The sequence below is a fragment of the Branchiostoma floridae genome, chromosome 5, assembly GCF_000003815.2.
Source record: "Branchiostoma floridae strain S238N-H82 chromosome 5, Bfl_VNyyK, whole genome shotgun sequence".
Taxonomy (NCBI): domain Eukaryota; kingdom Metazoa; phylum Chordata; class Leptocardii; order Amphioxiformes; family Branchiostomatidae; genus Branchiostoma; species Branchiostoma floridae.
The window spans coordinates 20,582,583-20,609,207 of record NC_049983.1 but is presented as its reverse complement, the minus strand read 5'-3'; the positions used below and the strand labels follow the sequence as shown (position 1 = coordinate 20,609,207).

At 40.1% G+C, this 26,625-nt stretch overlaps 1 protein-coding gene across 4 annotated transcripts; it reads left to right on the top strand.

The window, feature by feature from the left end:
- Positions 1-23,800, top strand: LOC118415987 (ER degradation-enhancing alpha-mannosidase-like protein 1). 4 transcript variants are annotated; one of them, XM_035820996.1, is made up of 13 exons: positions 1-319; positions 1,223-1,295; positions 2,300-2,403; positions 9,284-9,455; positions 14,404-14,587; positions 15,099-15,190; positions 15,413-15,495; positions 15,928-16,048; positions 19,275-19,445; positions 19,699-19,772; positions 19,993-20,089; positions 20,486-20,677; positions 21,014-23,800. In XM_035820996.1, exons 1-13 carry the CDS (start codon positions 63-65, stop codon positions 21,104-21,106), a joined length of 1,713 nt encoding a protein of 570 aa, XP_035676889.1. In that variant the 5' UTR covers positions 1-62; the 3' UTR covers positions 21,107-23,800. The 4 variants fall into 4 exon arrangements, with proteins under 4 accessions (XP_035676889.1, XP_035676888.1, XP_035676890.1 ...); XM_035820995.1 differs by having other exon boundaries at positions 1,223-1,301; XM_035820997.1 differs by having other exon boundaries at positions 44-319; positions 1,223-1,323.
- Positions 23,801-26,625: the final 2,825 nt, after the last annotated feature.

Below are 26,625 nucleotides of genomic sequence, written 5' to 3'. Positions count from 1 at the left end.
GTCCCAGCTGGTATGGGACAGAATCATGGCTGGGGTTGGAGGGTCTGGGGTGTTTCAAAATCATGGACTGGTATCTCTGGTTTCTTTGCTTCATATCCCTCGCTGTCAGTGCTTTGGATTGGAGAGATGTGCTAACTGACGAAGATGCGTACAATGGGCGGAAATATGGACATTTTCCGGACTCTCTGCGCCTGGAAATGCGCGAAGAGGCCCGCAAGATGTTCTACTTCGGGTACGACAACTACATGAGATACGCCTTCCCTAAAGACGAGCTGAACCCGCACGCCTGCAGTGGGAGGGGCCCAGATGTGGACAACCCGTGAGTTTTCAATGATTTCTGTTAACGCCTATCGCAATCCCTGCGGCCAAGGGCAGGTCATGCCCTTGAAGCTGGCAGCAGGTATATCGACCGGGGCAATTAAATACATCCCGGGAAGATCGTGGTCGCAGGGACTCGGTAGGGGGAGTGGGAGCTCCGGGTTGCATGCTCCGATTGGTGCTGAAAAAAGTCGGCAATTTTTTGGGGGGCCATTTTGCACAAGTTTTGTAATGCACTTTTACAAACACAAAACATCAAGTGCACGTGGTTGCGATGCGGGAGGTATGGTTTTATAACAACAGCTATAGGGGAAATATGTATGCGGAAAGATCTAGCGATGGCATGCTAATGACTTGGGTGATTTATCAGTGCCGCCATACATGCCACGCGGCTCCGCCTGTAGCTGTCCCGTCTCGCATTCCAGTCTCAAGTAAAACCTAGATCAGACTTCAACAGGAACTCCAACATCCTGTACGTTTTTGCGGTGGAGTTAGGCATGGAACTGCTTCAAAAGACGCCCCGCTTATAGATGATTTACATAACGGTACAACCACACCTCCCCACACACCGTCTTCAAACTTGTAGGATCCTTGCCAACATGCTCATCCATTATTCATGGTGAGACAAAGACAGCCGGAACGAAACATGATCGAAGACAAATCTGGTTATGATTTATTGCAGCTCTTGTACAGCGCATGGCGTGCCAGGGTGGTTCCTTGTATTGATTTCCAGTACTTTATCAGATTTCAAACCGTCCCATATGGAGCAGGCTTGTGTTTTAGATCTTTTTATACCAGTATGATCAATGTGTAAAATTATACTTGTCAGTTCAAATGATTTAGTGATGTTGGACCAGAGACATGCTATAGACAGTAAAACCATGTAATAGTTTTTCTGTTGCAGTGCAAATATCAACATTAATGATGTCCTGGGCGACTACTCGCTGACCCTGGTGGACACGCTGGACACACTAGCTGTGAGTGTGACCTGACCGCTCCAATCCCGTATGACTATCCAACTTCTTCCTGTCTTGTTATGTGTAGAGGAATGTTGCATGAGATGTCCCAAACTAACAGGATCAGCATGCTTTCAAGATATCTGCATTATAATAAAGATTTGTGCATTCTATATGCCAACTGTAGTCAGTCATCATTCATTGTTCATAGTCATACAAATTTTCATCCTTGGTCATACAAATTTTAATAACGACTCGAAAATTGTGAAATATACATGTCATTTGGAAGCAACTTCTTTTTTTCAATGCAATCCCAGATTGATCATTCTCAGTCCCATAAATTTGCAACAAAGTTCAAGTGAAGTTCATTGTTTTTTATGCACCAAAGGACTCTAATATATTGCAACCAGATTAACTGATTGTAGATACAGTGTAAATATGACTGACAAAAAGACTGATGAAATGATATTGTTTAGCTCATGTTAGACAGCATTGTGGCCAATTCAAATTTTAATAGGTGAAAGGTGCTATAACCAGGATGCAAAATATTTCTTATGTCTATTTTGCACCATTGATGTTTATGCTATCAACATTCCATCCAGGATTTTTTCAAATTTTGCTTGAGCTTCTTTGTAATCACTTCTTTCTGCTGAAAATAACACAAAAACACTGCATGTGGCATTATGTCAGAAAATAGAATGAATAGCCTTCAAGTTTTAGTTAAAGATGAGTTATTTTGTGCCTTGTGAGTCCTCAGTAAGTACTCCCAGACCTGCCCTGGTATGTGATAATGCATGATGAGGTAAAAGGAGCATACACCTGTCCTCAATCACCAGTATCTCTGAGTAACTGTCACTTCTGATTGATCTGAGGACGTAAGTTGAAGGTTGAATTCAAGTTCAGATAAACCGACTCATGAGCACAATTACAGTGTCAAGGGTTACTTAAGGTCATTGCTGTACATGTCATATAAAGAAGTGTTAAGGCTGACTGATGTCTGTAATTGTCTCTCTCTGCTGCGACAGATCATGGGGAATGCGAGCGAGTTCAAGCATGCTGTTCAGCTGGTTCTGGACAACGTGTCGTTTGAGAGAAACACCACAGTGCAGGTGTTCGAGGCCACCATAAGGTAATTACCAACATGTGGGCAGTATTAGTTTACATTACATATTGGACACTGGCATAGGTGCTGTCCTGAAGTACCATATACTATGTAGTGCATGTTTGCTCTTTGCTCGTGTTGTTGCAGGCAGTTGGCCTTGTGGTATGTATCAGGTTAATCCAATATGATATTATTGATAGATGCTAAAAAAATGATCTGGAGTTATTGGAAAAACAAGCAAGTTTTTGAACATAAAAAGAAAGCGTATGAAAGCCCTTGCATGTATCTGAACAGCTGGGGTACAAAACAACACTTGCCGCACAAGCCAATATGTGAGATAGTAATCTTTATGGGTGCTGCGGCACTGCTGCTGCTACAATATGCAGATGTCCTGCACCAAAGGAGGTAAGGGAGAGGGAGTTATACTGTAGTACGACCTACAATCTTGTTTAGTTTTTTTTAATGAAAATAGGTAGCAGGGAAATGTTATACCTTCTACTGTAATCCAATTGCAAGTGTGTATTGGAGGACCACAAATGTATCCGATATGTGTTGATTTACCACACTCCTGGCAACCCACATCATTACAGCAGATATCTACTGCAGCAGTAAAGGTTGTGTGAAAGGAAGAGAGAGATGTACTATAAATGTACGTCCCAAGAAAGCTGCATCAAGTCTGATAATCATATTTCTATATATCGTAAAATAGAGAGCTTCTGCATTAGCCTCTACAGCAAGTTTGTAGAGGAACCTGTATGATACATAACCTTAAGCAATGTTTACAATGTCAAAACAGGCATGCACACCCTCGCACACACATACTAGTACACAGTACATACACTCAACATTCTAGTAGTATTAGTACATCATGATATGCATGAATTTTCTTTGCTGTAAGGTAATCTATTAACCAACATGCCAGAATAAAATTGTTTGTCACAAATGTGTTGGTACTGAGATACTGATAGGGTAAGAAATAGTTCTCCATCATGCCTCATTCCCCAGGCCTTTCACATGCAACTTTATTTATTGCCCTGACATTTGGGAGACTGTAATGTTACCAGGCTGTGGGGTATGATTATCCAGACTCTTTCATTCTAGCCGCTGAAAATGATGTGGCTGTTTTCTGGCAGTCGTGGTTATTACATGTTAGCACTTAGCACTAGAGTTCATTTGTGATCATTATATGTTAGTTTGATTTCCTCTCTCTTTCTTGCCTCAGTCAAATTTGAAGTGTACGTAATGCTTCAGACGAAATGTAATGCTATTTTGATAGCTGATAGTGCAATGTGCCTTCGTTGTGGCTCTCTTTTATAGCCAAGCACACAAGGTTACCACTACTCTTCTGGATGATTGCGCTAGCTTTTTTTATGTGCAAAGGAAGACATTTATAAAATATCCACTAATCCAAAAGGTGACCCCATTCCACATCAGTTAACTGCCCAAGTCACTTTGTTTAGTTGTGCATTAAGTTCCAGCAGAGTAGAAAATGAACCGACCCACTCCTGCCGCTGCCTACAGGCACATGCAACGCGCTGGGTCAAATGTCAACTTGCCAGAAGCCTCATGCTTTACACCCCACAGCCCCAGGTTTAGCTTATATGGCAGTATTTTGTTGTCAGCATTTTGCCTACTACTATGTGATAAATGAGCTTACAGGTTACTTACACCAACTTGAAGTTATCTGCAGTTAACAAGAAGCTGGCTTTGACAGTACATGCTTTATTCTTTGCTGTAGCATTAAACTAAAAGAGAAAATTATTGCAACGTTACTTTAAGTTTAAATATTATTTATCAAGCCTGAACCTGGTCTCCAGAGAAGACAGCATGCTACATATCAGTGGTTGTAGCAGAAGTGTGCCATCCTTGTTCATAATCATTCTTGTGGTTATGAAAGCTTCTTTCACCTCACCATTGCACCTGCTGCCTGCTGCATGAGATTACAGTGTGATAGCCTTATTTCCGCTGACATACATTTCAGGCATTTGTTGTAGCTATCTGAAAACAGCTATTTGTATCTGTGATCTAGTTTATATAGAGGCACAATATATACAGTTGTAATCACGCCTGCAGCTCGAACTAAAACACTTAATTAGTGATCATAAAAATGTATGTGTATGAAGATAACACACTTAACAACACAACATTGTACTCGTAACTAACATAAGATAGCACTGCCAAAGCCCTGGCGGTTGAAATGGAAAAATTGAGTTGACAGAATGTATTGGAATGTCATTACGCCTACTGTACATGTGTAAGCATGAGCTATGGAGCTCTGTTTGTGCTGACAAAGTGTGAATTTTTTTAGTTGAAAGTGACGACTATGATTATGGATTATAGTCAGTCGTGCAATTTGTCTAACATGGTGAGTGCTGACACCATAATTTCCTCCCTCCGTGCTGGGTACAGTTAACTAGTTGCCGTGTCCGTGTGAATAATACATGAGACCTGTCAGCTGTATTGACAATAAGCTATAGATACATGCTGCCAGCTGGACAGGTGTGTGCCAACATGACACCTGTTCTAAAGGTCATGCCCTCTGCATGTTACATGACATGAGAAATAAGGAAAAGCAGTCATCCTCAGTTGAGGTGAAGCATAATGCATTTTCAAGTAGCCAGTAGTACTGTAGTGCAATGTGGCTTTGCTACAGCTCAAGTTCTGGCCAAGCACACTGGGTCACCCTAATCTTCTCAATGAGTGTGTTGGGTTCTTTGACACCTGAAGCTCCCTCATGCATGGGGTGGACGGCTTTACGGCACCATTCAAAATCATTCACGAGTAGTTTGAGTTGGGGTCAACCCTAGGATTGATGGAGGTGGCCAAGCAGTGGGATTGAGTTATCGCTTGCGCCACAGCGACATGTAGACATGACTCGTACATTACCCGAATCTGTCTTCCTGGTAGCTTTTTCCCCTCTTATAGGTAGTTACTATAGTATGGACTGTCATGTACAATACCGTTATTCTCAAGTTCATTCCATTTTTTGTGGTTCTCATGAATTATTGTAAATAACATACATGAATACCCTTTTGCACATCTTCAGGCTAATTTTAAGTCAACAAACAGAAAGAGAACATATGATTGAAAGAACCTTAGATCAGCAGCTGCAAATAACTGCTACTACATGTATTACTAGTTGTCAGTGTCATTAGATAGATTGTTATTGCATTGGCCAAAATTGTATTTTCCTGAGGTAATGAGGACACTGTTACTCTTTGATATGATGATGAAGAATTCTGTCAGTAGAAAAAAATTATCTCTGACAGTCCTGTACATGTATCGGTATTATCATAATATTTATGTGGCAAAAATTTCATGTCCTTAAACCATTCAAAGTCCTTCAGGCCTGCACAAAGAAGTTTCTGAAATGAGAAAGTTTTGAAAGTAATAGTAGATATAGGACTTTGGTAGCATTTTTATAGCACTTTGTGACTCTATCAACCAGGTATTTATCTTCATTGTTGAATCCATGCATGGTAATCAACCAAAGTCATACCTTCACTTGTACATTACCCATACCCTGTGAAAAACTGCTGTTACATCCACCTACACTCTGTATTATATTGAGTGGAAACACCAAAAGTGACAGCCAGACCTAGTCTACTGTCTCCTGGGACGCACGGAGGGCACGCTATGACATTTTTAACTGTCGTAAACTCCCCACAGTTTGCAACCAGATGGCTTATCCATGCTGCATATGTCGATATCATATTTATGGTGCTGCTCTAAACACTGCAATTACAGGTCATTACCATTGCGTACCATGGGAAGGTTTGTAGATTGAGAAGTTTGTGTCTCTGTCAGAGAAAGGGTCTTCATCATAAATTCCCAAGAGATATGTTTACTTTTGGATCCACATACCTGAAATTGTGAAGCAAAGCGAATGCCAGCTGAACTCTTAAAATGGACAATAAGGACCTGGGACAATAGACGATATGAAGTATTCATGGACATTATCCATCTTGGGACAGAAATGCAAGGCCAGTCAAGAGAATTTCATTCTTTTCTTCGGTTAGTCAATCAGAACAAGAACACCTTGTACAATGTAAATTTGTACAATTTGCAGTTAAAGCACATAACTCAGTGAGACATGTTACCAACTTGATATTCTTGGAATTATGCTGTTCATTCATCCTTGTACCTTTCTTGAATATGTTGACAACAATGATAAATATTGAATCAAATCAGTTGTATCAATAGTTTGCTTTTACGTGTAACATGGTGTTAGTTACGGTTGACATGTAGTAGACCTCACGTGTACTACACTATGCAGACATGTCTTCATTGACCTTGATGTATAATAGATACCTTGTATGCAAATATATTAAAACTATTCAAACATTGGAAGTATACTAGTCAGGCATAGAATTTCAAACTTTTGAATCATGGTGGTTAGAATTCAATGTCTATTTAGTTTGTTTGTTTTGTTAAGCCCAGTATGTATGTTTTTTAAGTCATTTTTAAGATTCAGTGCCCCATGAAAGGTAAATAGATGTACATCAATATCATATCTAGTATCTTAAGATAGCTCACTTCTTTTCAATTGATTTTTTATTAGCTAGGCCTGGGTACGCTTTTGTAATGTTCTGTAGCACTCTTGCAGTTCATTTTAAGAGTCCATTTCTGCACAATCAACCTCTTAACATGCTGTGGGGAGAATGCACATTTTGTGGCTGTAATTATACTATCTGACTGAACAAACATAGAGGAGGCATCTCGCTGTAATTCAGTGATAACTGCAAACGACACGGAATTAATCATTTAAACATAGTGGAGCGACAAAATATTCGTAAGCCAACAATGTGTCCTTAATTGTGGTGTCTTCTCTTTGTGAGAATGATGGAGAAAAGAATTCCATCAGGAACTTTTTGGCATGTTGTCGTAGCATTATAGCCCCAAACGTCTACTCTCCAAGCAGAGGTCGAATCGCGCAGATATAGTAGCAGTCGGAAAAATTACACGATGTCCCAGGAAGAGCGCCCGTGTAATTTTTCCGACTACTGCTATATCTGCGCGATTCGACCTCTGGTTGTATCATATGTCATGCATATTTCTACCTGGCTGCTTACACCAAGATTTATGGTGTAAAACAGGTTGCTGACACAATGAAGGCCAGAGTCATCAGACTTTGTGTCTCCTGAAGAACTCTTTACCTTGAGGGTGGACATCAAAATTGTTGTCTGCAAAAAATGTTTGTTTTGTGGCTATCCTACCTCTGTTTTCTAATGAGAATACTTTCTTGATTAGAATCACAGAAAGCTTTTCTCCAAACTTTATTTAAGACGTTACTTACTGTATCAGAGCCAGTTGTATATTTGTTGTTATACTTATAGTAAGTAATCTGTGTGATTGGTTGATCCAGGGAGGGGAGTGTCCCTGTGATTGGGATAGTTTATCCACTTAAGTAAATGTTCTCCCCTCACCTGGGGCCACAGGGCAGTGCCTTTGTTTAAGATCCCAGGTAACTCTGATAAGAATGCAGGTGATTTATGGGTAATCTCTCCCAAGTGTTCCCAATAGGAATGTAAAGTCTCCTTTTGTCCAGGGGTTAAAACCATAAAGTTTGATAAACTGACTTTATTTTTGAGGAGGAAATTGTCCTAGCTGTTCATGTGATGTTTTTGGGGGGTTACAAATGTAGTTCCAAGGTACAGAAACACAGATTGGACTGTGCAGGTATGCTGTGTGAGTGGATCCCCCTGTCCCACGTGTGGCCCCCAGCCAGAATGATATGCAAATGTGGCAGGGATTAGTGCTGGGACAGGTAGGCAGGGCGCCTCACTTCAGCATGGTACAGCACAGGGTAGGATCACAGATGGGTGGACCTCATGTAAACCTTACCATGGAGCAGGTACACCCACCTTGTCAAGCTTTGTAATTATTGCTTAACTGTCGTGGTCTTGATACTAGGTGTCAGGGAGGATTGTTTTTTTAATGCTAGTTCGAGCAATTTCATAGTACCCCCTTGGTTTGTGGTAGTTGTAAGTCTTGATTTGTGGAAGGACTGTTGTGATCTATGGTTGTTTGACTGTTTGGTATTAAAGCTGGTGTGAAATTTTGCCAACAGTTGGACTGGAAGTATTCTTGTTATGTTTTAGCAGTTGCACATGGCGTGGTGTGTGCAGTTTTACATGGACCATGTTTGTGTCACGCCAGTGCTTGTTTGGTATCCTTATGGGTTATAAATTAGCATTCCTACCATTGTTTGTGCTGCCCTCATTTGCACCCCTGCATTAACAGCCTTACCTGCGCGGGTTGAGCGGAAGTTGTTTAAGTGTCGTCCTTTAGAGGGAGGGTGGATGCCTCAGTTGTGGTGATGCCATGTCAAGTTATATTTGTCCGCACTATCTTATTCTAAACAAGGATTTGGTAGCTTGTTAACAGTTCTTACCAGGTTCCAAAGTTTGCTGTATGGAGAGAAGATAATGGGGGAACTACATGTAGGTGGATTGGGAATAACAGAGGAAAGAATTTTTGGTGTCCATTTACACATCCCAGTGCTTCAGATGGTTGAAGTTTTTGTCTGACTGTAATCTGCTGTTTACTAGAAAACCATCCCAGTATCTATGCCAATATATGTGGCGGTACCTGTAATACCACTTCCAAAGTGGTGTAATGGTTTTTAGACTGGGTTAAATAATCAACAGACAGATGGTTGGTTTGCAAGAATGAAAATATTCCTGCTACTTGGGAGATAGAGATCTTGAAGTCCACCAGTCACCAGTGATTTGTTATTCTAATGTACTTGAATTGATGGGTAACTGGTAGAATTTGTGTACTGGTCAAGTAGACAAATGTTCCCTAATAAGGAGCCTATGCAAGTAGAAAGAAGCACATATGACAGGTAGTCTGACTTGTCCAGAACACTGCTTCATTGTTGCGCTATTGCCGATTATCTCCCCAGGGTGTTGGGCGCTCTCCTGTCAGCCCACCTCATTATCACGGACCCCCTGCAGCCGTTCGGGGACCTGCAGCCCGACGGGTACGAGAACGATCTACTGGAGCTGGCGCACGACCTCGGGACGAGGTTACTGCCCGCGTTTGAGAACACGCCCACCGGTCTTCCCTATCCTCGGGTATGTAATGCATGTGAGCACTCAATTGGAATGTCTGAGTTTAAGCCTATAACGTTACTGTATGACTGTCATAACTTCATTTCCATGCATTTTCTTCCTGCCTTTCCAGATTTCTGCACAACCTTAATTTCTGACATTAGGTGGTTCTGACATTAGATGGTTTTTAAGAGCTTGCTCAGGATTAAAAGCTGATGATTTTATGATGATTGTTGACATTCTGTGACCCATGCAAATGATGCAATCATTTCAGTTGGACCTGTAGAACTAGTTTGGTGATTGACAGTCGCTGAAGAACCTACCATTGTTTCTGTGCTAAGTGCCCGCTGATTGTCCTGAAGGAGGCTGGTCACGTACATCTCCTCAGATGGGACTTAAAGTTTCCAAAAGAACTTAATTACAATATTTAGCAGTAGTTATGAAGAGCTGCTGCATTGATTTTTAAGGGCTTTATGTCAACATTTAAGATATCTTTTTAAACCACCTGAAAATTTTTTACAAGACGATGCATCAAAAATAGCATGTTTGACTTAAATTGAACAAACATTGGTTACTTTGATAAAACAATAAAGGACTTTCATAGTGGTACATTGTATAACTGTGTTACAGTGTGCATCCTACAGGAATATGGAACATGTATGTATGCCACAGAAGAAAGGCTCTTTCATTCCAAAAGACTCACCCCTTAGATACACAACATGGTGTTTGCCCAAAGCAGATACCTGAAACTGGCTATCACCTGTCACATTCAGAACCTTGCCCTAGTTCGAGCCACTGCCTTTGGCAAGAAGTTTTGCCATACCTCAGCATGACTGCCACATCATGCTATTGTCACATACATGTATGCACTAAGGCACTACGACAGAAGTTGTTTTAACTGAAACATTTGTCAGACTGACTTCCCTTTACTTTGTGAAGTGATGACGGCAGGTTATGTTTTATTCTCGGTTTGAAGTGTCACTTGATGCCACCGGTCAGCAGCATAATGAGGCACCACGCCCCTTAAACACATAAGCCAGCATATCTCTGTGTAAGTCAGTATGGAGCACGCAGGGCTTTACTTACATAGTGTAGAGTAACAGGCTCGATTTTACCGCCTCTGTGCCCGCTAGTATCTTTGCAACGGAAAGTTTCATTTCAAAAAGGTAGGTCAATTTTTCAAGTAAATAGCTTCATAGATATGTAATGTTTTCTTTCAAATGTGTTTTGTATGACGATTAGCCATAATTTTTGTAAAATTTGACTGTACAAGACTGTAACAGTCTTGTGTTATCTGCAATAAGGATCATTCAATTTCAAAGATACATTATTGACCATCAATGAAGACATCCAGGTGATAAGATGTGCCAAAGAGCATTTACTCAAGCAACTGATGAAAGATAGTGGATGCTATCTGAAATGTCTGACAGTTTTCAAAATCATATCCAGTTGCTTGAGTAACTCCTTTTTGACATACATTCTTGACCAGTAAGTTGCATACTTACTTTGATATTTTCTTCAGTTAACAATTTGTTTCATAATTCAAATGTACACACACAAAAATAGGGAGCTCAAAAGATGTGAATCTAGTGTAGTAACCTGCTCAATGACATACATACAGGTACATGTGTAAGTGTCCCCCCTTGTTTGTACACCTCTCCTTCATGTCATGCCTGCGATGTTTGGTGTAAAGCAGGCCAAAAAGGGTCACCTACAGAAAACTGTTGGAACAGAGGGGAGAGATACCATTAGACTTATGTACATGTACATGTATAGATACTTTCTCAGATAACCATTCTTAATTCCACCTGTGAGTTTGCTAGTCTAAACAGTGTGTGTAATGTTGGTAAGCAGGTAGGAACTATTTTGATGTGGTTTGAACTCTTAGGTTTGTAGGAATAACGATTATTACTGCATGAATAAAGGGAGGTGACAGAACTCAAGCTCTAGCTTGTAACACAACAGTAGCGTTTTTGTTCTTCACAGCATGCAGTCCAACCTGTGCCACAAGGCATTGCAATTATGGTTTGCTATTTGACATTGATTTATTACTGGTACAATTGCAAAATATGCAAAGACAAGTTCGAAGAAGTGGCTATTTTTGTTTACAATTAGTCCAGGTGACCAAGTCTCCTGTACCTACCCTATCTCTAGAACAAACTCAATATCACAGTGAGAGTTCAATTGTTTGCTGTGCACTTTGAACATTTATGAATGATGTAATAGTTGGGAAAAAGATTGACCTTTAAGGATGGTGAGATGTGACGATGACACCTTGCCTGGTCATGCAGACAACATCAGAATGTCCCTACGGGTTTGTGTAGTTAGTAGGGCCATTTTGTGTTGTCAGCAGGACCAGTGCACTTCACTTCAAGGACCTTCTGCCTGGACCAGCGCAACTCTCCACCGGCACTTCAGTCTTCAACTTGTGGTCTCAGTGATGCTGCATTTATCATAATAGGACTGCATACTGTACATGTTGAAACTTTCATGACAACTTTTTTCGTGACACCTAGAAAATTGCAGTACACCTGCAGTAGCCAAAAGTATAAGTCACAAGTTTTAAGGTGTGTATGTGATAGTACATGTACATGTAATTTGTTGCCCAGAAGAGGGCCTTGTCTTGCTGCAACATCACAGTGACCACATAGGCCAGTCAATGTGAGCACTGCGATGTGGTATTAAGATCTGGCCATGCCACACAATTAATCAGGTAAGGCCCCTGGAGACTTGTATATAGCAAATCTAAATAAATGTCAAAGAGGTTGATTACTAGTGAATAAAGTGCATTTTTGAGGATACGCATAGGTGCACCTGTATATGAAATGTAGAAGTTTGAGGCAAAAGTTACAATTGCTCAGCCTTTCACTGGAGCTGAAAAAACTTGCAATAAGATGAGCTTACTGATTACTTCCATCTATACTGAGTACAGCCCGAACAAGAGAAATGCACATGTATCTGCTAACTGACATAAGTTTTGGATTTGAGTCCTGGACAACAATGCTCAAATCTAGCAATGATGAATGCTACATGCTGAGTCCTAATTGAATTACGGAAAGATCGGATGTCCTGAACAGAAATGGCAACAAGCTATGTGAAGTATTTACCACTAACTTATTTAAATCAGTGTGATCAGTGAAGCATATCTTGGATGAGCAAAGGTGCATTAGGTCTAATTGATTCTACAGTCCAAAATATCTGGTAGAAGATGCTATCTTTTGATTTACCCTCATAAAGAGGTATACACAAGTACAACTTCTTTTTTCGTGCATTTGCAAGCAAGCAATTTTGTGAAGCTCTGTTGTAAACAACTGAAAAGGTGTGCATGAAATTTGACACGGGTATTATTAAGCTTGTAAAAGATTTGAAACTTTGCTGATACACCTTATTGATTGAGTCGTTCAATGAAGGCAAAGGAAGCTGCCCGTTGGGTTTTAAAGGCGTCACACCGGCTCTCTTTGTACATAATCGCAGGTGCGGATAATGACTGGTAACCTATGGGCCATAATGAAGTGATTTATCTGTTGGTCTGTCATTCTGAAACCTGCATGTCACCACTTTGGCGCCACAAAAACTGGCAGGACAATACAAGTCTGTCAGGCAGAAATGTGGAACTGTCATATATTCTTGGTGTATTGCATCATTGGTGATGTTGTAAGGGTATGCCCTAAAGATATTGAAAACATACTACAGCCTAGTTTTGCCAAACTCCCAATGGATACAATGCATGTAAGAAGTTACAATGCAATGACCTCGATTACAAAACCACCAGCAAGAACAAGTCAACCCTCTAGTACTACAGTATAATAAAGTACAGCAGTAACAACTACACATGAGAGGAGGCATGTTATCTTACCCCAATCCCCCCTGTATTACTGCTGAACTTGTTTGCTTTCCTTGAGTGACACAGACCCCCAACTGTGGCTGTAATAAACAATCACTAGAAAATTGTCCTTCACATCTGCTTGGACATGGCCTAGAGGGAGTTTTGTGTGACCTTGTATTCACCTTGAAAAGGTTTGATGCACCCTGTGTTTAAAGCCAAGCCCCATCGTTAATAGACAGTTAATTTGAATTCAGAAATGTATATCATTTACCTGCAATTGCAACAACATCATAACATTTGTCAATGTTTAAAAATCCTGTTTAATGGCATCCTTGATGAAATCCTGGTCATGTATATCAATATACAATGTAATGGTCACAGCTAGTAAAGTGGGATTAGCATTTCTTTATGCATGTTGTAAAATTAGTGAGAGACAGATGTCTTCTTGGCGCCCTGACATAGAGAATAGAGAATAACCTAAGTATAATATATGGGTTAAAGTATGCGCTGAAATCCTTTTTTTCAGGTCAACAGCTCGTGCATGTTTCCCGCTTAAAGCCGGTACAATTATATTTGTACTTTCACCCCTCTAGCACGATGAATCCAGTCTACGCACATTGTGACAGGCATACAATGTATCACCAAGAGATCACGAGGGCACTCTACATGAAATGAAATAACACAGATCCCTATCTATGGAAAGGTTAAAGTAATCAAATTTCACACAGCACAGATGATGAGGATGGCACGTGAGCACTGACTGAACTTGCTAAGCACTGCCATCACTTGGAACACGCACAATGTGAAAATCAGCTGCTACTGTCATATGATACTCCCAGTTTCCATTGGGAGCTTGGCTAAATCCATCCATGATATGATGTTGAATGCAGCACTAATACTATGATATCAGGACCAAATTACACAAGTTTTATTTTTAGCTTTTACTGCAGTAGGGCCTTAAATGTAAACTTGGCTTTGGCCCTCAATTTGCTGTAAAAAAAAAAAAACACCAAAGTACGCAGTGTAACATAAACTGGTTTACAAGCCAACTTTTATAATCAACCACCCAAGCATCAATCCCAAATGCAGGATATTGCTGATGATTATCATCCCAAGTTAGGATAATTTTTTGTCTTTACCTTGCAGGTAAATTTGAAACATGGTCTTCCATCGAACCCCCGTAACGACACGTGTACGGCAGGGGCTGGCTCCCTGCTGCTGGAGTTCGGCATGCTCAGTCGGCTAGTCGGCGATCCCACGTACGAGAGTATCGCCAGGAGAGCAGTCAAGGCGCTGTGGAGGTACAGACATGCCTCCACTGGACTTGTAGGTGGGCGAGGTTCTTTGTGTTTCTAGCATGTGTGTTGGAGTATGTGGGAATAGTGTTGTTGTTTTTTCAAACTGATAAGAGAGCTATCAACAGAAAAATACCATCATGTAATTGTTAAATAAGGAACAAGTTTTATATGTCCTTTTCTCATTTGTGTATTCTGTTCCTTTTCTTATAAAGCTTAGTTCAACATAAGCAAAAATATGAGTAAAGATTTTGTTGTATGTCTGCTGAGTTCCCTTGTCCTTTTATTTGCTGTGACATGTAGGAATTTTCAGGTAAAGATTTCACGGAATCACGCACGAACTGAACTTATCATTTCATACAATTGAAATTAGATTAAACCCAACATTAATCTGGTTGATTCCCATGGCGCTGATTGCTTGTTCTCACTATATAAAGTGTCATTCTCTCATATCTACCAACACTTGTTTTGAACTGAAATGATCCTATAAAATGTCTGGCATTTCTGTGTGATCACAGTAGATTACATGGAGGCTTATTGTTTCAGGGAACACTATAAACATCCAGACCGGAGAGTGGATGGGTCCTTGGGCAGGGCTGGGGGCGGGGTCAGACTCTTTCTATGAATACCTGTTCAAGGTGAGGCCATTCTGGGCATGGCACTTTTGTTTTACAAATTAAAATATGATTTGTAGAATGTTGTGCTCTTGAGTTAAAGAAGTTGCTGCTGGTTTATACATTTCAGTATCAGTTTGTGTATTCTGTTGACTGTACCATGCTTTGTTTTAAAAAAGTCTAAAAAAAGCAACCAAAAACTTTGTGTATCAACTCTACAATATGTTCCTTGTGTTGTTCCACCAGGGCTACATCATGTATGGGGATCCTGAGGACCTGAAAATGTTTCGGGAGATCTACACCAGCGTCAAGGAGAACCTCAGGAAAGGGTGGGAATTGCCTTTATTTTTCCATCTGGTCATTGAAGGCACACAAGATTCATTTGTTTAATGTCCTACTAGCCTAAAAACAAACTTGAGGCATGCACCAACTGCCTGGTGATTTATTGCATGCTTTAGAATTTTTCTTGTTATAGTGGATTATTAGAACCTGTTATGGCATATTCTTCATGCTCACCAAAATTATTATTTTTTCTATCTGCACAGATGAGCTAAATTTTGTGTACCCATAATGTTCTTGTTGAATGTACTGCAAAGACAATATCGTGGATAATTGTCAGGAGTGTTGGCAAGGAAGCTTGGCTAAGTCCAACTTTTGTTTTGGAAATTACAGTTTGAAGCAGCTACTTTGTCTCTGAATGATTTCTGCCAACACAGATGAACTTCCACGCTAAATCTGTGTCTTGTCATCTTCCTCCCCAGCCGAGACAGGTGTAATAGCGGCCAGGGGAATCCTCCCATGTACGTTAACGTGAACATCGGGGACGGCTCGCTGGCCTCCACCTGGGTGGACTCCCTGCAGGCCTTCTGGGCGGGGCTTCAGGTAAATACTCCGCCCAAGGTCTCCTCTGGATGTTTGTAATGGAGACTTTGAAGTTAATTGGATTGTCTTCCCCAAGCTTTGTCCAAGTTGTGCCGATTATGTAATGAAAAATGAGCTCTCACCTGTTAATGCAAAGCGAAATTAGCTGTATAACAGGATTGTAATTTGACTGGAAAATTTCACTGGTCAGCACCTGAAACCTGGAGGCATCAATGCCAGGGAGGTAGTGTACTGGAAAATGATTGTTAACTCTTTAAGGACAGAAAAGTTGACATATTTAGTAGTGAATTATGATGTTCCAGGAAAAAGTGTGCATTAATCATGTTTTATTTAGTGAATATGGAGGAAACAAATCGTAGAAAGGTATCTTGGGAGGGAGGAATGCAATCACTGGGTCCCTGGTCTCTTATATCATTCATAAAGAAAATGTAAGCTACTTGCAAATGTAAAAGGTCACAATTCACATTTGCCAACCTCCTCTGGCTGACTTTCCTCCAATAGCCTGTACTGTAGCAGTGTGTCCATGAACTTTATATACAGGCAGACGCTAGTTTAAGAGTACACAAGTGTAAAATTGTAATGTTAATTGCTTGAGACAACTCAGCTGTTTGCAGACGTCACTCAAGGTTGGTGTCACAAAGGATGGTTAAGTTTTCAACAAGCAGATAGTCCACTACATTTAATTGTCCGGAAAGGATTCAACTTAAGCATGCTGAATTACCCATATACGATTACCGCAGCCGAGGTGTGCAATTGTGCATAGCCTGCTGGTGGTCAAGGCCGTTTTAAAGCTAAGGTGGAAAGGGACATATTATTTCAGAACTCAACATTGAATGAAGAGCTTGGTGAAGAAGTAACTATAAAGGTAAACAGGATAAACATCTCTGGTATAACAGAACATACTAGCTAACAAAAAAGTATCATGCTTTTGTCTGAGTTTGACCACACCAAGAAAAAATACCTCAGAACAGTATTGGTATACCGGTATCTGTGTGTATTATTCCTGCTATCAAAAGATATGTTGACAGGTTTCAGAGCTATTTTGTGGGCCAAAGGGCACTACAAGAAGGCTGTTTGCCCTCAGTTTAGAACAGAACAGATATAGAACCCCAGCAAGTCCTGATGACTGGACTGTATTTAACTTGAACGGAATTGCTGCGGGTCCTTGTAGTGCCCAGATGACCTTTTACCCTTGACATGATATTTGTATCTCCTTGACAGCTGAAGCGTTTCTGATATAGAACATAGCACCTTGTTTGTGTACTCGTTCTCCCAGCAGCTTTGGAACTAGTACAGGGTGGCTCCATTCCCGATCTCGGGGAGAAGCTCAGCGATTTTGTCGGGTTAACCCCAAATCAAATATTTTGAATGCCTTCTGGGGATACGTAAACAAAGAACATTGGCACCAAGTACGTGGTAAGTGTCAGATCAACGCAAATTCCTGGGCCAGATTTAGGGACCAGATCGTAACCCCTGATACCTGGTCCTGTTTTAGATAAGCTACTATTGATCTTGGGATACAAGAGTGCTTAGTTTCCTACTATGCATGTCAAAGATGACATGTAACGTGATGTGGTATCAATTTCAACAAAAATACTATAGTAGACTTGCATGTCGTATCAAAAATACATTCATGTCTCCACACCACTAACACCATGGCCACTAAGTCTGTACAGGTATCTGTATTTTAGCATGCTTGTCATGAAGGGCTAACCCATTATCTTTGGAGCTGGTGTTGTTTGGTGTGGGTTGCATTCTGCAGGCTCGCCTTATTCTAATGAGGTTGTTACTATTGTTGGCAAGGACTGGCCTCTAATATTCCTGGTGGTAATAGCTGCAATGTTAAACACACATTGTGAAGAATTATCTTCTTTTACAGTGTGGTTTATAGTAAAAAAAAAAAGCAGAAAAAATTCCAGGATACCTTGTAACAGTTTTATTCATCATCATCATTCATTGGTCACAAATGTCAACCATGATCCCAGTATCAAAGAAGTACACTAAGATTTGTCCTAATACATGTATCTGGACTTTTATTTAAGACTGGATGTAAGATTGTAGTAACTTTTTAGTCTCAAATAGCCAGATTATTCAGCTACTTTTCTTATTTCATTTTACAGTTCTGAAATTACCTTCTAAAATCCCATAAGATTAAGTTTTGCTGTATCATTATTAGACTATCTTTGCAATTATCACAATCAGGCCCACACTGTCATCTAACCTGATTTTCTGCTAATGAGCCTTAATATCACCTTATTTCACATACCAAGCCAATTGATTATCCTCATTAAAGCTACACAGTATCATTCAGTAATGCAGATTTAGACAGTGTTGTGTAAGCATTTGGCTGGTGGTTCAGAAAGTAGTGAAATAAATGTTCCCCAAGGACAGCGGATAAACCAATGTGGACACTATAAACAAAGTCTCTATCTTGAAATGTTGGGAATGAATGTGATATACAAATGTACTGGTATGCATCATGCATATTTATATTATTTATAGCCATTATAATAGAGTACTACATGGGGTAAGAAAGGTGCAGTACAGAACAAGAACATTGGCTGTCTTTCAAGAAAGTCACAAGCCGGTCCATCTTACTGGATAAAGAACTTAGTATGCTGGTATGATTTATACATCATAGGCATTCTAGAGGAGTACTGGAAAAGATTGTAGTACAGAACCTGGACTGGGAAGCCTGCAGGACAGGTGGTTTGTATCATGGCTAATCTGCTGAGCTGAAGATGTGATGAAGAGTAATGCCGTCCAGTCTGGGAAGTGATGTGCAGGCAGGTACAAACCTGTGGTCTCACTTAGGCTATCTGTGCTCCCGAATACCAGAGCTCCTCTGTAAAATGTTCTTGTCCAAACACTTCATTGGAACTAGGGACTTCGAAAAAGTTTGCAATCCTGTTATTAGAGTAAATATACAGTATTTTTCTGCAGAAACAAATGGAAGCTGCAAGATGACAGTTTTGCATCCCCACTGTACCTTTTTTTTTTTAAATCTTCCACACATATTTCTATTTTCATGCCATTTTGCAATTTGATGCCATCTTCCTTAATCTCCCCTAAGGGTATTTGCTGGATGCTACTAGGAGGGTAATGTGTTCTAAATTGGGCTCTACATCAGAACGTAGGAACTTCTGGGATGTAACAGTTTCCAGACTTGGTCTGTCCTGTGACATTACAGGGTGATGGAATCACTGTTGTGTCTCTGTACTTGTAGGTTCTGAATGGAGACATAGAGGAGGCGATCTGCCACCATGCTGTGTACTACGCCATCTGGCGGCGCTACGGGGCACTGCCGGAGAGGTTCAACTGGCATCTGAAGGCACCTGATGTCCGTTTCTACCCACTGCGACCTGAACTGGTGGAGTCAACATACTTACTGTATCAGGTGAGGGGCAAGCACAGTTTAACAACCCTCAGAGATGCAGCCAGAACACTCTACACTACGTGCTGAAATCTAATTTGATCCAGTTCCAGAAAACATACTGGCTGATGGACTGTTGATTCTTAAAAAGAAGGATGAGCCCAAATTGGTATTCAGTGTTGTTCTGTAAGATAAAAATGGTTTGACATGTATGTATGCTATGTGAGAGTTTTCTTTGATTCACCTGTCTTGAATAACAATCACATTATTTCCCCAGGCCACCAAGAACCCCTTCTACCTGCATGTGGGGACAGACATCTTGAAAAGCTTAGAGCAACATGCCAAGGCAAAGTAAGAAATACAATTATGTTGCCAATGTGCTGAGATTCCTTTTCAATTTGCATATGTACAATTTCTTAAATTTTTTGCGACCATTCTATGTTACATATTTGCAACATGTGAAAAATTTTGACATATTTTGACACTTAAATAGACTACCAGAATGTACTTTCTTGAATAGAAGCTGCCTCATGTTCTGAGATATTGACGTTGTTAGCTGTCATTTTTGCAGATGTGGCTATGCAACACTACACTGTGTGATCAACAAGACTCAGGAAGACCGCATGGAGAGCTTCTTTCTCAGTGAGACTTGCAAATATCTGTATTTGGTAAGGTCCTTTTCCTTACCCCTGCTACTTCAATATTACACTAAATGTGAGACTTAAATATCAAAGAACTCAATTAAGGGTATTGAATGGAAGAAAAGTCCTCTATCCTCCCAAATGCAAGCAACTTTGTATAAGGTAGTTCTTTATGGGAAAGGGTTGCAATTAAAAGTGTCACCTGTCAGCCAGTGATTGAAGTGCAACCTTAATGAAAGCAAAATGTGTTACTTAGAGCTTATCTATAGCTATGTATAGCCATGTCAAGGGTAGCTTTTTAACCTCGTGGTACACCGTGAAGGGTACATCTACCAAGTCTCAGTTTGTAGTGGATTGTACGTTTTCTTCAGAAAAAATGCTTTGTTTACTACATACCAGTACTATTTTGTGCAATGTTTGCAGTTGTTTGACAAGGACAACCACGTGAACCAGCATGCTCGACGTTACCTGTTCACCACTGAGGGACACCTGCTCAGGGTCGACAAGACGTTCCGCAGGTCACCCTGGGAGTGGGAGGGGCTGTCCCAACCAAAGAGGTCAAAGGTTGAAGAGCAACTGTCGGTGGTGGATGCTCTGAGCATGAATGGGACAAATGTAAGTTAAAATATACCCAAGTGACAACAAAATGTGGGAGTGCAATTACAAATGCTAAACAGTACAAAAGTGTCAAGTTATTTAAGCAGAGTCAGTTTGATTCTGGTATTAAGTAAATTTCATTGTAGAACACATTCTATGTTTACACCAGGAAGTCGTAGAATTGTAACCTTGTAAGGGCTATGAATGACTCTTAAGAGCCAAAAATGGCAGGACATTTAAGATTTAAGTACATGTGCTGATGTTGCATATGTGTTACACAATAATATGTACAATATGTACAATTATTTCCAAAGTATAGCCATTTTCATATAGTTTGTCCTTTTTTTTCCACAGTGTCACAAGATCCCAATAGAAAGACGGTACCTGCTGCCACTCCAGAGTCAATATCAACATCAACTGGACAGTTTTATGGGGCTGAACACATAGCAGTTACAAGACATACTCCACTGCCATCACTGTCTGACATTTTGCCATATATTTAAATCTATGAGATTTTACATGTACTGGTTAAATGACCTGTGTTTAACAATCTCTAGCTGTCAGGGGCTGATTGTGCCTCCTCTCCTCGTGTCCATTCACCTCTATCTCAAGTGAACCATTCCCTTTCCTAGAGTCACCAATGGGAGCTCAGGATTCTTTATCACTATGAAAATCAGTCCAATAGGAGCTCAGGATTTCCTGTTACTATGGAAACAGACAGTCTGACAATATAAATTAACAGGATTAGGATGTTCCCAATTCTCCTGACTTAGAGGTGTAGGGGCCTGACCTGTGGAAGGGCTGCTAGCAGCTTGAGTTAGTCAGGCTACTGGTTAATAGCTGATTGACATATTTATTGAGTTGCATGTTGAAGCAATGGTTTGAGACTGCAACAGTCTAAAAGTTTGAAAAGTCACAAGCTTTACATGTAGGTACATCTACCTCTACATGTAGCTAGGGCTTGGTGAAGTACTGGACTTTTGTTCAGATACTATGATAGAATGACACAGTTACTGTTATTATTTTTCTATATTTAAGGGGCTGATGCTTTGCCATCATTACATTTGTATCTCTGACTATTACTAGAGAAAACTTATATCACAGTTTGAATGAGCAGTTCTATGTGTGTTAAGGTTCTGTTTTGGTTTATGTTGGTTGTATTACAGTAATGTTGCTGTGCTGCTCCGTACTAGGATTTTATGCATCTCCACCTGCTAGCAGACAGAGAACTGATACTTGCCTCTACTTCTCAATCATTGATACTCTATTTTCAGACATGTTTGCTTTTATACATGTATAAGAGAGGGGAGAAAATACCTCTTAGTATATCTTTTAAGGTGGCAGAACATAAGGATATACCAGGATATTACGTCAACAGTGCCTAGTGTAACTTTAAGGTCATTAGTGCCTCACAGTAAATTCATCATTCCAGTATCCTTTAGCTGTCATCAAAGGAACAGGGCCTTGCCAAATGAACTGATATACACGTTTTCATATCACACATTTGGTATTAAGACAAGTAGTGCCAATATTGGTCATGATATGAACATTTTTCAGACTATTGCCTTGTAGTCTGATAGCAAAGTGCTAGAGGGAGTTGTCATTTGGTTTGGAAAGGGATAACTGCCAAAGCACATTGTCCCTCCGAAAAGAAACAAGAATCAAAGATCTTGAATATCTGAAATATTTGTAAATGACATAGTCATAGCCATCACAGATGTTTGTGGTCTTTGCCTTCTTTTTAATCGTTCCTGATTTATCTCCCTCCCATAAGCATGGTGTACAACCATAGGGGGGCATTCATTGGGCTGTCCATGGGCTATACCACAATACCTTCAGGAAGGGGACGTTGGTCTGTAATTTTTCTGTACCTGAAAATGCTAAGGGATCCAAAACCACCATGTTTCCTTGGGACCTCAGTAACTAACTGTCCACATATTGAAATTCATGCAAATCTGCCAAAAGGATCTTGAGTCATACATCACACAAACAACCAGAAACACTTGCCCTGTCACAAGTAAACCTCCATCCAGGAGGTAACAAAGACTTATCTATGAGTCCGCTTTCTTCTAATTTCATTCCAATGGACACCTGATACAGAATGAGTATGTCTATTTCATAGAATTTGCCATGGAAGAAAGAGGCAAAATTGCACTAATAGTATGACTACTTATTTGTGCCTTTGTTCTTTTCGAGAAATGACAGCTCCCTACTAGTACTCCACAGTCTGCCATGAATAAGATAATCAAGCTATTTAACAATGAATCATTCCAAAAGATCACTATTTCTACTTCAACCAAACATGATGCCAACAACTGTGAATGTTGCACCTAAGATTATTCAGTGAGATTTTGTATGACAATGAATGTTATATGAAGACACAATAGAAACTCTGGCCATTACACCAAGGAGCTTTAAGAAAAACTCCTTACTTAACTATTGCAGTGAAATTGAATTCTTGTTTCATCTTGATAATTGTAATTACACGTAATTGTGCAGACAGTACAATCTATTCCAATATTTTGTCAGATATATGTTGATAAGAATTTCTACAGGAATGTCCGTCTCAAGTGTCCTTTGAGGTAACAATGAAGGGTTAAAGTTTGGGTAAGGTGATGCCATTATAGTACAAGTCATATGATTTTAATGCAACATGTAGATCAAGACGAGCTACTCTTTTTGTTCCTAGGTTGGTTAGACTTGTGCTGTATTGACTGGTTATTCATCACTGTTAAATCATGACAAGGGCTAAATCAGTAGCGTCATATTGTGATGACTACATGTATTTGTTTGAGTATCTTTCTTTTAAAATGGATGGTTTAGATTGTCAAATGCACTGCGACAAAACTCAGCTTGGTAATTTCATATTTTCTGAGGTGATTGGTTTCCAAGATGAACCAATTTGACATACTCTGATAGCCTTGATAAGTATATAGTGGCATAATGGCCTTCGTTAAGATATCATCTATTTTGCTGTCAATTACCTGGACATTTGGAATCAAAAATGTGCAGTAAATTATCTGAGAGGTTAACAGGGTCAAGTTGACGATTATTAGTATATTTTCACAGAAATAAATGTTAGAGAACCTGGTGAAAATCTGTTATACAAAATGTGCCATTAAAAGCCTCAAGAGAAAATGCGGTATTAGACATACTTTTTATTTCAATTGCCATTTTCAGTTTGGGAAATGAAATCCCTCGTTCAACAACATGTAACGCTACTTATATACTTGTAAGTTCATAAGTACGAGTATGAATAACCAAGCTGGTGCCTGAGCTTAATCTGCAGTACCAGCTCAGGGCGTCAGGAAAATTAAAAGAAGCGACTGTGAAGTTAAAAAGAAACACTCTTCAGGAGTGGCAAAATCATGAATGGCGAGCCTTGTATTTTTGTTTTAAAAAACAAAACGGCTTTTAAGTTTGTAGCGCAAATTTTTCGTAATAAATCCCCGAAGTAAGGGTACAAATATTTGATCAAATTGTTAAGACCGTGTTGATATACTTTTAACGTGTACTTACATACTTAGTAAGTACACAATACAACACCGAAACAATCCGCGGTGATGTGCCCAGCACAGCTTTTTACAAGGCACGTTGGGTTGAACAGCCAACATCGTGGCCGAAACAAATTTTCAGTTAGCCCTGCTTTTCTATCGTTATTAGAATAGGGCAGAACAATGTGAACTATTGGACGTAGCATATATAATACTCAACGATGCGTATAGCCCTTTTGCCATGAATAGGCAATAAAGATACATTATTGACATCATTGTATCGTGTTTGAAATGAGTTCGAACGACAATATCACAATGTGGTGCACGGGAGTTTTGTCAGTGTATTTTATTTTTCCGATAACGGGGAGGAAATCAAGTTGTAAAAGATTTATCATTACTGAACATTAGCACGAAGATGGATAAGCTCCGTAGTTGTTTAAATCTGGGCATATAAATCATAAATGAGTTACATGTGCCATTTGGGAATACATCGTTAAGAGATATGTTCCACGTCTTGCATTTGTCCGTCCTTAAACGAGGCCGATTTTTTTCATGTAAACGTTAATAAAAGTGAGGACAATGTCAATAATGTGTCATCTGGCCCATTTTGCAGAAGATTATGAATTCCAGCCACCACCTTTTACGATAACTCGAGGACGTTGGATAACCTTGAATAACTGCACCAGCGGTTTAGTTGACGTCACATAGTCAGAATATCTATGTATTCTGTTATCGTTTGTCTATTTATCATGGACAATTGTTACTTAATGATGCCCCTCTGCCTTTCCCCATCGAATTGGACAGATCTTGTCGGGAAATCTAGGTCTGCAATCATGACGATCAACCTTTTATGATGCAAGCGTGACCCACAGTATCATTGGGTCATACTGTACAGTGTATCACTGAAGACCACAGACGATTGGAGACTCTTCATTTAACTACCTCGTGGCTCCCTCCCAAGATGCGAACACGGTAGAATACTGTAACATGTTAAGGGGAATCCGTCTTCTTCAGATACGGCAGGGAATTTAATGGATATAGGCATTGAATTATTTTAACTACGCAATAACGTGCCGAAACCGGCTAGAACGCAAATTTAGATAATTGCAAAAGAAAACTTTACAGTAACTGCTGTACAGTAACTGCTGTAACAACCGTCGATACAAATTCAAACTCGATAACGTTGCAAATGAAAAAGTCAAACTGACTTGATTTCCGACAACGTACCCCCCCCCCCCCCAAAAAAAACTTGACAAAAACAATGACAACGACCAACAATTGCAAACAGTAAGACAATGTTATCTCTGTGATTTCTTGCTAACTTGACTCGAGAAATTATTCTGTGGTATGATCGTAGCTGGAAGCAAGGCCTCGAATGAAGATCCAACCCTTAGTCCCCCATTTCTCTTCTCCCAGCACCTGTTTTCCACAAGTCACCTGTTCTCACAAGTCACCTGTGTACAACTCAAACACACAATGTGTTGATGCAGAAAGTGGATTTTACGCTGATGACTTCGTCTAATGCTAGAAATTAGTATATTCAAATTAGTATATACAGAGTCTAATGAACTATTAGGGATTTTATAATTGGCCATTGGCCACATTCTCTCGTTGACCTAGAGTTGCCACAGTTACCATCAATTTAGTTCAGCTTGCATCACCGCACACGCCACAAAGTCTTGCATTTGGTGTAGGTTGAAAAGAGTTTGGCCTTGGCTAAATCACTGCACGGCAGTTCGGATTCTAAGAGTCTCTGTAGGATAGCACTAAAGCTCTGGGGATGGACAGCTCTGGTGCGGACCGTCTATATGCACATCTTACATGATTATAGGGTTTGCTATTTATGGGATTTGCACCTTGAGTTCTTGGAATTTGCCTAATGAGATGCGCACATGGCGTTGACAGCGAAATGCACCAGTTTTGTCCCGTATTCACCGCATCTCCAAGTGACGTCATCTCTGGTTTAGATCGATCGTCTGTTGTGCATAAGTACACGGTACGGCTTGCCTCTGGTCAGCGACACAGGTATGTGATGAATTTCTGCGTTTTCCAATGCATTGTTTAGACATATTCTGTTGTCATTAAAGTTTACTGCTTATTCTGAACTCCGCGAATCTTCGTAATGACCGCATGATTGAGGGTCATGTATCGTGGTCTTTCCAAATTGCAAGAGATTTGCATCACGTTCAGAACGCACTCATATGTGTAATTTGGTGTTTACATTCAAGATGCTTCCAGTAAATTCAAATACAGTTGTAGTGTCGGAAATACGATATAATTACTAGCCAATATCGCAGGCACAGAAATTTTCTTAACTCAGGGAAGTGCGTTTGGGTTTAATTTAATCAAGGGGCTTTAAACCTCCCTGATTTAATAAACTGGACGTAACTTCCTTGGCCCCCGTCCATAAATACAGCCTCGGTGTGTCCGACGGTAATGCGATTGTGCGAGGCTTTTCTGTCTCTTTATTCC

Coding starts and splice junctions, on each gene's coding strand:
- LOC118415987 (XM_035820995.1), top strand. CDS start 63: ATGGACTGGTATCTCTGGTTTCTTTGCTTCATATCCCTCGCTGTCAGT. Junction 15,496..15,927: donor AAGGAGAACCTCAGGAAAGG/GTGGGAATTGCC, acceptor CTTCCTCCCCAG/CCGAGACAGGTGTAATAGCG. Junction 16,049..19,274: donor CCTTCTGGGCGGGGCTTCAG/GTAAATACTCCG, acceptor CTGTACTTGTAG/GTTCTGAATGGAGACATAGA.